Source organism: Euphorbia lathyris, chromosome 5, assembly GCF_963576675.1.
Source record: "Euphorbia lathyris chromosome 5, ddEupLath1.1, whole genome shotgun sequence".
Lineage (NCBI taxonomy): Eukaryota > Viridiplantae > Streptophyta > Magnoliopsida > Malpighiales > Euphorbiaceae > Euphorbia > Euphorbia lathyris.
The window spans coordinates 27,853,314-27,865,253 of NC_088914.1; the positions used below are offsets into that span (position 1 = coordinate 27,853,314).

General features: G+C 33.6%; 1 protein-coding gene, 1 non-coding gene and 1 pseudogene across 5 annotated transcripts; 1 reads left to right on the forward strand and 2 right to left on the reverse strand.

Moving 5' to 3' along the window:
* The first annotated feature begins 998 nt into the window (after positions 1-998).
* Positions 999-5,364, forward strand: LOC136231247 (3-ketoacyl CoA thiolase 1, peroxisomal-like; annotated as a pseudogene).
* LOC136231248 (uncharacterized) lies at positions 5,160-8,985 on the reverse strand. 4 transcript variants are annotated; one of them, XM_066020567.1, is made up of 5 exons: positions 8,830-8,985; positions 7,514-7,684; positions 7,271-7,428; positions 7,090-7,156; positions 5,160-5,589 (listed from the first exon to the last, which is right to left on the reverse strand). In XM_066020567.1, exons 2-5 carry the CDS (start codon positions 7,643-7,645, stop codon positions 5,491-5,493), a joined length of 456 nt encoding a protein of 151 aa, XP_065876639.1. In that variant the 5' UTR covers positions 7,646-7,684; positions 8,830-8,985; the 3' UTR covers positions 5,160-5,490. The 4 variants fall into 4 exon arrangements, with proteins under 4 accessions (XP_065876639.1, XP_065876640.1, XP_065876641.1 ...); XM_066020568.1 differs by having other exon boundaries at positions 8,834-8,973; XM_066020569.1 differs by having other exon boundaries at positions 7,514-7,700; positions 8,830-8,967.
* Positions 8,477-8,537, reverse strand: LOC136231692 (small nucleolar RNA snoR101). The gene has a single exon (XR_010690061.1). It is a non-coding gene; the product is annotated as a small nucleolar RNA snoR101 (small nucleolar RNA).
* Positions 8,986-11,940: the final 2,955 nt, after the last annotated feature.

Sequence of the window (11,940 nt, forward strand, 5' to 3'; positions counted from 1 at the left end):
TTATTGGTTGGAGCTTGAAAATGAGAATGAACTTGGTTATTATTGGCTCAAATAACCATCTCTCAATCATGTAACAGTCATGTACTTTTCTGCCCAAAAACAACTCTATCAATTGTGTTCGACCTTTTTAAAGGCCAAATGACCACTAATTTGATAACCAACTAATTAACAATACGGAAATAAATATAATTAAATAACTATTAATAAGATGGTATCAATTAATTATGAGATTCAGATCAAATTGCATCCTAACGATTTTAAGAAGTGCAAATTTAGGTCTAACATATGAAATAATGTAAATTTAAAGTAAGATCAACTTTAGTTCAACGTCAATGAAATTTTGAAAATGTTGGTCTGACTGTTATTTTATTGTCACATCAGATCTTCCAAATAATTTTATCGATAAATTGAATCAGTTTCATAATTTTTTTTGGTGGTTATTATTAATTATATTAGTAATACAGTAAACATTTTAGACACGTTGACAAAAAAAATTGTGATTAACTTGTATATAGTAGATTTACTTATTAACATTTTAACAAAAAAAATGTGTGACTGTATTAGTAACACATTAAATATTTGGTGCATTCTATGCTTACTTTGTTTTTTACAGAATATACTTTACTTTGTTTTTCCTACCATTAGATGAGCTTAATTGATATTTCGAAGGTTCATGTAATAGTTAAATAACAATTAAATCAATCATTTCAAATTTTCAATAACGTAATAAGAATAAAATTGCTCTTACTTAAAAACAAAATTAAATTTGAATTGTTTGCACTTTCTCATTAATTATTCTATTAATAATTAAAAATTGGTGGAGTCAATTTTCTAATTCGTGTTTTACCTTTTCTTTGACAACTAGCGTGGCAGGTCAACCGGTCGAGCACTACAAATCAGTAGCAAAGTTTTTGTTTTTATTTTTTTGAAAAAAAAGCAAAGTTGTGTTATTTATTTGTTAGGTGTGTGTATATTTTCATGGAAATGTGAGCGTGGAAAACGTGAAGAAACGCATAGAATTTATAAAGAAACCTCCGAGGAGTTGCAATAATACAGAATATATATTTTCACTTCCTCACTTATATTTATTTAAGTATACCCATCTGCTCTTCCTCCAAATTTCAACATTTTGAAGAGTTCCCCGATTCTGATTCTTCGCTTGAGATTCCAACAATGGATATAGCACTTAACAGACAGAAAGTTCTGCTTGGTCATTTCCAACCCACTTCTTCTTTTCTTTCTCAGCCCAATGACTCACCTTCTCTCTCTGTAAGTTTTCTTTTTAATCAATTTTAGTATATTTTGCTGATGTTCATGTCTGCGTTTAGTAATTAGAACTGAATCACATTAATGGGTGTCAGATGTGCTGATTTATTGAGTTAATTGTTGGAGATCAGAAGTTTCATTAATTTGCTTTTGAGTTTTGTTGTTGGATTTATCTTTTCGTTCTTTGACTAGGGTTAGATGACTTATCTTTCTGCCGTGAGTTGGATGAATTCAAGAGTAAATTGTGGAAGAAATTGCAACTTTTGGGATGTTAAAACTATGTTTCACTGGTTTTCTAATAATAGTTATAATTGCTCTTCCTCATTTTTTAATAATTGGATGGATTTTCTCTTTGATTATTTCTATTGTTTTTGTTAGACGTCAATTTGTGCTGCTGATGATAGTGGTGCATATCATAGGACAGCTGCATTTGGTGATGATATCGTGATTGTGGCGTAAGTTTGTTGATTCATGTAAATATAGATGTTTATCAAAAGCTGGATATTTCAGTGTTTTCTTTTGGGTGCTCTCTGATCTCTTTTGTATAAACTTCTTTCATGTAAACAGTGCATATCGAACTGCTATTTGCAAAGCTAAGCGTGGTGGTTTCAAGGATACTCACGCTGATGATCTGCTTGGCTCAGTTTTAAAGGTTCGTTGTCTTTGACTGAATGCTTATGGATATTATAGTTTTGTTAGAAGATTCTGATGATTTCGCTCTTTTGAATATGGTTTCTCATGAATATGTTCTCGCTCACATTTCTTTGATTTTGTGACTATTTTGGTGTCTATGGTCTAGCTGCCTTATTGACACATACTAGTTAATTGCAGGCTCTGATAGAGAAAACAAATGTGAATCCAAGTGAGGTGGGGGACATAGTTGTCGGTACAGTCCTGGCTCCTGGCTCACAGAGGGCAACTGAATGCAGAATGGCAGCTTTCTATGCCGGTTTTCCTGGTAAATTTTTGGAATGCTTTGTTCATAGAGTACTCAGGTTTCACAAAGAATTTTTTTTCTTCCTTCACTAAATGGTCCATCTGTATCGACCAGAAACTGTGCCCATCAGAACAGTCAACAGGCAATGCTCATCCGGCCTACAGGCAGTTGCTGATGTTGCTGCTTCTATAAAAGCTGGATTTTATGACATTGGTAAGAGCGACTAAGGAAATACAGTATCATTTTACCTGTCTTAATGACCTTCATTCTGCTTAACTGTTTCTTTTTCTTCCTTCCCTAACATCAGGCATTGGAGCTGGACTGGAGTGCATGACAGCGGATAACATTAGCAGGATTTCCCAAGTCAACCCGAGAGTAGTCCCCATCTTCTTTATCTTTTAAGTTTCTTTAGAAGGCTCGGAAATTTGTGAATGGTATTTTTGAACTGATTTGTGAGGCTAAACAGGTAGAGAGCTTTGTACAAGCTCGAGATTGTCTTCTTCCTATGGGTATCACATCCGAAAATGTCGCACAGCGGTATGGTGTAACACGGCAGGAGCAAGACCAGGCTGCTGTAAGTTTTATTGAATGTTAAACACATTGTAACCATGTTATGCAGACTTAGTCTAGCAGCTGACTTTTTATCATTATAAAGGTTGAATCTCATAGGAAGGCAGCTGCTGCCACATCATCTGGTAAATTCAGAGATGAAATTATCCCAGTTTCTACAAAGGTAAGTAAAGAAATTTGAACTCATGAGTTTGTTTTGTTAGTTTTTTTCTTTTCTTTTTTGCCTACATTTTCTTTACATTTTATACCTTATGATTGTTGTTTCAAAGATTGTGGATCCAAAAACTGGTGAAGAAAAGCCTGTTACTATTTCTGTGGATGACGGAATTCGACCACAAACAAATTTAGCAGGCCTATCTAAGCTGAAGCCTGCTTTCAAAAAGGATGGAGCCACAACTGCTGGTATATGATATTGTCACACTTGCCTTTCAATATTTCTTCTTAAGAATCATGGAACTGACATCTAATTGTAATTCTATTATAGGCAATGCTAGCCAGGTGAGTGATGGTGCCGGTGCAGTTCTCCTTACCAAAAGAAGTGTGGCTGTGCAGAAAGGGCTACCAATTCTTGGCATGTTCAGGTACTCCCTTTTCTTTCACATGGATATTTCCTCAAGCACAGTGTCAAGTAGTACCTATTTTATGCTCCATATTGCAGCATCTTTGACTAGAAACAATAAATATTGCAATCACGATGATTTGCAATATCATACTGTCCTTTCCAAAGGTGTATGTGAACTGCGTTTTGCATTGCATAATCACACTTCTCTCCGATTGCAACCTGATTGAATTATACAACAGCACTTATTGGGCATTCTGAAGTGTTTTTATTTGAGCAATAAATACAAAAGATAGAGCTAATTAAGCGACGATTGCGATTACACTCTTTTGATCTCAATACACAAACAATGCCATGGAGGAAAAGCAAAGTGTAGTTTACTTTATTCCAACAGAAATGTCAGACAGCAGTTTAGTGTAATAAAAATCTGGAGTCACCCATTGTGGAGACGAACTTGCTAGGTAGTAAATCCTTCTAAAACTCGATTATTAGCAATGTATCTACAATATGGATGCCTTGTATTGTAGGAATGACATTCTATGCAAATTTCTCTATATTTGTCTTCATTTTGGGTTCAATTTTCCAAGGTAATGCGTGAAATATGTCATGTAGAACTCTGTGGATAATGGAGATCAACATTATTGACATACATAAGCAGAACCATCACTAGATTATATGAAAAAAATTAAATGAGCAATTCAGATGAATATTGATGCAAATCTCCAACTTAAGAAGGGAAAAAGCTCGGTAATAAAATCAGCTTATAGATAAGTGAAAAATGTTACAGCTAATCATGTGTATGTAGTCTAAAATATGGAGGGAAATGATGTTAAGAAGGAAATCCCCGTAGATACATTTATCATTATGCGCTTTTCTTGCAGGAGTTTTGCTGCTGTTGGCGTGGATCCTGCTGTGATGGGAATTGGTCCAGCTGTTGCAATTCCTGTTGCAGTGAAATCTGCTGGACTACAACTTAATGATATTGACTTGTTTGAAATAAATGAGGTAGGAAGGATGAAAAGATTGCTTATAATATTTAGTCACTATTATTAAGAATTCAAGATTTTGAAAAAACATGTTCTTTGTCTCAGGCATTTGCATCACAATATGTTTATTGTTGTAAGAAACTAGAGCTCGATTCAGGAAAAGTCAATGTCAACGGCGGTGCAATTGCTTTTGGGCATCCTTTGGGTGCTACAGGTATTTTCAGTGACATAAACATGTACTCTATCTCGTTGTATTGTTTTCTCCAGGAATAGCACAAAAATGTTTCTTTGTATAAAAACCAATTCGAAATTGAAACCTATTATGTCCATCATCAATTGGCCATGATTCTGAAGTTACCTGCTGCTCTTGGTGTAGGAGCCCGCTGTGTGGCAACTCTTTTGCACGAAATGAAGCGCCGCGGGAAAGATAGCCGCTTCGGAGTCATCTCAATGTGCATAGGTATCTCTAGTTCTCACTTTGTGCACCCACATAGATAGCCTCTTTTAAGGGCATGACATTGACAGTATAGAACAGTTAATGAAACCAAAGAAATCATGGGCATATTTTATGTTTAACTACAGTAATTAAAGTGATGCTGTTTTAAACATCAGATTAAGAAGTTCAATTAACTAATCCGCAAAATGTTTTATACTGCCACTCTATTGGAATTCCATCAGACTGTGTGTTCCTTCTTTATGTGCTCTCTGTGTTAGTAACAACTGTGGTGAGTGAAATTGGGATGTTATAATTTAGTTGCTTTGTGGTTCATTTGATGATGCTTTAGTCTAATTTTACATTACAGGAAGTGGAATGGGAGCTGCAGCTGTTTTTGAAAGAGGAGATTGTGTTGATGATTTATGCAATGCTCGAACAGCTCAAACAAACAGCCTTTTTATCCAAGGATGCTCGTTAGACAGATTAATTTTGCCCAATTGTGTTGAATAAAATGGCCATTCATGGTCTGCAAGTTTGAAAAAGAGACATTCATCTCATGTACTTCTGAAATATTAGAAATGCAAATATACATATCCTTTTCGCGACTAAACATGAATGGTCAATCAGTAGGACAAATACAAGAAACATTTTATATCTGAAATAAGAAAAAAGAATGCAACTCCTATTTACACCAGATTTAAAAAGGAACTGAAAGATCAACAACGGCCCTTACAAGTTACAAGCCCTTGTATAACAACTGATATTTTGGTATCCGGTCTTGGGGCAGAGGACAATGCACAATAAGTTTACCTTTCATGGCCCCTCTAAATATTGCCTGCAAAAATGTGAAACAAATGTTTCAGCATATTTATTATCCTAAACACAGTGAACACTACAGAATTAGGCAACCAAAAAAATAAATTGAAATCACCCTGAAAGTTGCAGTAATTATAAACATAATACTTTTCTTTTATTTATATATTCGGGTTTGCTGGGGTTATCCCGGGGGTGCCAACCTAGTTGGGATGTCTGGGCGCCTCGGCTTTGTCCCAACTTTTAATAAAAAAAAAAGTTGCATTTGGATGGCAAGTTGAAATCACTGAAGATCCAAACAGTAAACACAGAAGATGACAATTTCTAGCACAACTCGTAGAACACATTTGAGATTCATAAGCCTTTTTAAGTATTTTGAATTCATCTGCCAGAAAGTTTCATCCTATGCATTGATCAAATATTAGGAAAGGAAAGACCTATTCCACATGTAGAACGCATATGTGATTTTAAAGTTTTTAAAGTATTTCGAATTCATGTGCCAGAAAGTTTTTATCTTATCCAAAAATCAAATAATTAGGGTAAGAAAAGACGAATCTAAATCATATATTTGAAGAAACTTGTAGGGTAAGAAGTGCTGTTCCATTCTCTTCATCATGAACATCTATTTACACATAGCTTTCTTTATCATCTAAAGAAAAAACACTTTTGAACTACACTTTTACGCAAATGAGTCTAGTCTAGAGTATGTGTGGGAGAACTTTGAGGAATACACTGTAGATTTCAGAACACTCCAGGCATAGTCCTTCACATTTGAAGATACAACCATGCGAATGCAAATTGCTGAGAACTTCCTAACTTCTTGAATCAGTTTCCTGTCCTTAACTGTTTCATGCAGTCCATTTAAGTTAGTGAGTCACAAGCCAGGTATTTAGTCTTAGCTTAGGAGATGAATCATCTGTGAACTTCTTAAAATGCCTGATACTCGAATTGCTAATGCACAGGAACTGATTGCTTGAAAGAAATCAAGTATCAAACAGTTTTTCTTCTTGCTCCTTATGTTCACAAAGAAAAATTGAGACAATCAATCATAGATTCATAGTTCAGTATCTCAGGTATACATTTTCCATGTGCTTGATGATATTGCTAGAAACAAGATGCTAAAAACTGGCAATCATCTGCGTACTCACAGGACACATCATTTGGCCCTTATAGTTGGAGTCTGTTAGAACAGGGGCGTGGTGTGAGTTTTTGGGTAGTAGTTATATATTGGGAGGGTATGGACAAGAAGAGCTAGCTCTTTTTTGTATCATTTTTAGTTTGGGTCTCTTTCTAGAGATATTAGGCTCTGCTCTTTGAGTAGAGAAGGGGACCAAGAGATTCTCAGTGCCTTTATCTTTCAGTTCTTATTTCTTACTGTTTGCTAATCATTCTCGATTCTGAAGATTGGTCATCAATACTGCAAATTATTCCTTCAAGTGCGTGTTTTCTCAAGGGCACAATCGATATTAATCAGCAAAAAGAAAGGGAAATTAACATTCAATTCAGAGGTGAAGAAACAAACCTCCACCACATCAATAAAGTCTTGTTTTGTATGAAAGGCACCAACCCATTTAGTGTGATCAGCAGTCCTGAATCCAAAATTAGAGAACCCTAATTTGATAAAACAGCAGAATGCGATATTTCTCCAAAAAGAATAACTAAAATCAATTCAAAGAAGGGATAAGAAATGAAAGAAAAAGTACCCAGAATCCATTTTCATATGATGGGCATTGAAGAAAAACACAGTAGAAGGTGTTAAAGTAATATCAAAGTAATTGACGTAAACTTGAACATCTTGAGAGTCTATATCTACCAAGGCTACAGTTGCAAATCCAGAAACCTCACGAACTGATTTCGACAGCTGAAATTGAGAGCAATTTCGATATATTAACAGAGAACCAAAAGAGAACAAAAACAAAAGGCACAGTAAAGTAGAGGCAGCATACCAAATCGTCGAGCTGAAGACAGACAGTGTCAGAGGCGCGGCCAAAGCGGAGAACGAGGACCTTATCGATCGTATCTCTGATTATGGAATCTATTTCCTTCTTCTTTGTCAGTGTTGTTAATAAATAGCTCATCCTCTTTCTCACTTCCTATAATCTCTTTGAATTGCAAATCTGCTTTTCAACAAATCTTGAATTTTCAATTCCAATCTATTTAGGAATGTTACATTATATTCTTAAACCACCATAATTAGAAATACAAAATAATTTAGCATTAAAAAAAATACAAATCTCTTTAACATTTGTCCAAAACACATAAATAGTTGAACAAATTACCTCGAGTGTCAAGTTGTGGAAAATAGTTACTCATATAGGACTCTATATATTTATAGTTAACAGCATACTAGAATTTTTTTACAATAGCATGTTGTAAGATTTAATTACATAAAAGAGTACAAAACCAATTAAAAGATAAAATTGAGTAAATCCCCTTCCTTTTTCTTTTCCATCACGATTTCTTCTTCTACGCCTCTGTTGCCTCTCTCCTTCAAGAATTTTCCTAACCCAATCTCCCAAAATATGTTAAACAGAACAACACAACTCCGATTCAGCAAACCATTTTCCCGTACATTACCAAATCAGACGATGATAAAAACATAGCAACGGAACAAGCAAGATAAATAATTTGAAGACTGGATGTGAGAGAAAGAATAGAAAACAAACTTTCTATAAATGATGAATGTAAGATATTACAGCTCCAGAAATAGCTGTTCAGAAGGGAGAGAGAGGACGGATAATAGCAAGAGAGACCAGGAGAGTATGTTTGGAAGGCGAAGATGCTATGTGAATAAGCTACTAACTACTAAGAATGAAGAACATTCTGACCCGTTCACATCTAATTATCCATAGAAATAACAAATATAATAAGGAAAATGAATCAAATGAAAAAGAAGGCGCAAAGGCAGGTGCATCAGAACAATAATGTCAACAAGGAACTTACCTGAAGTTCAGAGATCAAGTGTAAGTCATCACATGCACAGACTTTTGCCCCAATATACGCAAAAAAGACACTACTACCTACATTCTAACCTTCTAAGCATTTCTGAGGACCCAAAATAATCTTAATGACCTCGATGCCAAAATCAATAGTTAAGTTGGCTCTCGGTTTCATGATTAATGCTCTATTGAGAAACCCTAACTGGGGAATTAAATATAAAAAATAAAATCCTAATCGCAGTTCATGCCCGTAGAAGAAATTCAAGACACTAAATTAGAAATAGATAAACATAAAAGGGAACAAGATATGTAAAAGGAATTACCTGCCTAGAAGAGGCGATCGCATACGAAAGGAGCGGTAGCAGCGGACGCCAAGGAATGAATGGGAACTTATTAGAGCCTCTCTTCTAGCTAGGGTTGGCAAAGGTTGTATATTCACAGTAGCCGGTGCTATCCAATTCTAATGGAATGTATAAAAGGATGTGAAATAAATATCGGATCAAAACCATTATCCATTAGGATAATGAGACAGGTATGAGAATATTTCTATGATACTCGATATCCGTTAGCCGTTATAACTCTTTTATATATTAAAAATATTATTATATTTTAAATGTAAGATATAATATTTGAACCCTAACTTTTTTGTTCTTCAAACGAGTGGTACCAGTAAACTACTTTATTCTTATTGATTAAAATTCAATTTATTCAATTTTTAGATGGATGATTTATTATATTTATACTTTATTAAATTTGTAATATTTTTTGTTTTATTTATTGATTCTTAGTGGATAAGGATATCCGTGGGTACCCGTAAATTAAATGGGATGAGAATGAGATACAAAAGGTATATCTGTTAAGTAATGGGACGGGTATGGGTACATGTTATTAAAAGTTAAACGGGTAAAGGTTTGAGATTGACACTACTCGCGGTACCCTACCCGTTGTCATCTCTAACCCATATCGGTTAAGTAATGGGACGGGTATGGGTACAGGTTATTAAAAGTTAAACGGGTAAAGGTTTGAGATTGACACTACTCGCGGTACCCTACCCGTTGTCATCTCTACTTGTAACTCTCCAAAAATAATATAAATAATTGACTATTAGTTATTTAAGAGTGACTAAGACATACCATCTTCAATAATACTCTTATACTCACTCCTTATTTATTATCGTATCATTAAAATTATTAATTATTATTAGAAAAGAGACTCATCAATAATAAATTATTAATAAAACATGAATTAAATAAGCAATAAGAGATGAAGAAAGACTCTGTATTAATAGAGATGATGAAGAAGCTTTAGTGATTTGAAGAGTCATTAAGAGGCTGATGAAACTAATTTTTAACTCTTTCTCTTCAAATTTTAACTTAAGACTCAAATTAATAATCCGTTGGAGATGCTCTTAAGGAAGGATGTGAAAAGATGGGTAAATCATAATTATCGTAATTAATAATTTTAATATTATAATTTGGAATAAGGACAAATTTAACCTAACATTTCAAGCAAAATGCAGAATTTAGGAATGATAATGGGTATGGTACTCAAAGATAGTGTCAATCCCTTACTTGTTTTTTTAATTACCCGTATATGTCTCGTTACCTTAACATGTATATCTTTTGCATCTCATATCAGTCTCATTTAATTCGCGGGTATTCGTGGTACCTTTACCTATTAAGAATCAATACATAAAAAAATATTATAAATTTAAGAAAGTATAAATTCCATAAACCACCATCTAAAAATTGAACAGAACAATAAAATAGTTTAGTAGTATCACTCAATAGTTGAACAACAAAATATGTAGGTTTTGAATCTCACATCTTACATCTAAAAAACAATAATATTTTCTAATAACAGTTAAATATCAATCAAATCAGTTTTTTTTTCTAATTTTCGATAACGTATGACTAAAATTGACCTTGTTTGGAAATGTTAAGGTTAAATTTGGATTATAATCTGCATTTCTCTTAAAACGTTATGGTTAAATTTGGTCTTTATCCCTTATAATTTCAATAAAGTTACTGAAATTTGTTAAATAAAAGAGATAAGTTGTAAAAATACCTCTAATATTTATAGCCAGTGGCAATTTTACCTTTACATCTAAAATGGTACAATTTTACCCTTCATGTTGGCAACCAAGAGTAATTTTGCTCTTAACATTGACAAATTGGATCAATTTAAGAAATAATTCATCAAACCAAACTGTCTTCTTGATCATGAATCATGTCATTTACACTTCACAAGTGTGTCATTTTATCATTCATTAATAATATATCACAAAATGATTAGACATGAAAAAAATTTAAAAAATATATTGTCTTTTGTACGGGTTGGACAAAATTAATTCAAATAGTTCACCGAATTATAAATATTAATCTCCAATTCTATTATTAAATGACAAAAAATATGAATATTTTTTTAGAACCTACTTATATGTAATTGGTGCAGAATAATGAACAAAATATATGTGTTTTATAATAATGTCTGAAATGGACTCAACTTGCCAATGTTAGGAATAAAATTGCTTTTGACTGCCAACATTTGAGATATAATTGCACCATTTTAGATGTTATGTGTACTTTTGCACCTTATCTATGAATAAAATTATTCCAAGCATTTTAAATAGAAATATAAGGATAAAAATCATGTCCAGAGCTGCGCGTCTATAGTCAGATCTATGCACGCTCACAGGCTTCGTACTTATCCGATAAAAGTAACAATGTTAAATAAACGATATGATAATGAAAATCATATGTATCATTTTATTTATTTTATATTTTATCATCTATTTGAAAATTGTGAACTATAATGTCTCATTCTCCTTCGTAACAAAAGGATCGAACCCATGAATGAGACATCCAAATGATATACGGGAGTATCGAACTGTGACTCCCCGTTTGTCACGTTTGAAACATGAGAGTATGTTGTTATCCCTTGTAATGTAGTATTAGTTCCAAAGGGGGTGAATGGAACTATTGATTAATTTTAGCGTTTTTCTATTTTACTCACTTGGCATGTTTCTGTTTGCAAAGTACAATGCAATATTTAATATCAGAAGCAGGTTTAGTTTAGTGACAAGTATTGTCTACTAGACGTGGTTCTGATCTCAAATGATGCGCTGCAATAATCTTTTGTTTGGACAGAGCTTTTAATGATGTTATAGATTTAGCATTTCAATGACAATCAAGCAGAGACAATATATATGTAGAGAGTAAGTGTTAGAGCATAAATAATCAGAAGTAATAAAGACAGAGTTAGAAAATAGTTACTCAGCAGATTTATACTGGTTCGGCCTCTAGCCTATGTCCAGTTCTCAAAATGAAGATCTAAATCACTTTTGGACGAACACAAATATTACAATGATTGTGTATTGCAAATATTGCTCGATGAACACTTTGAAAGTTTTGATCGCTTATAGCAGCTTAGGA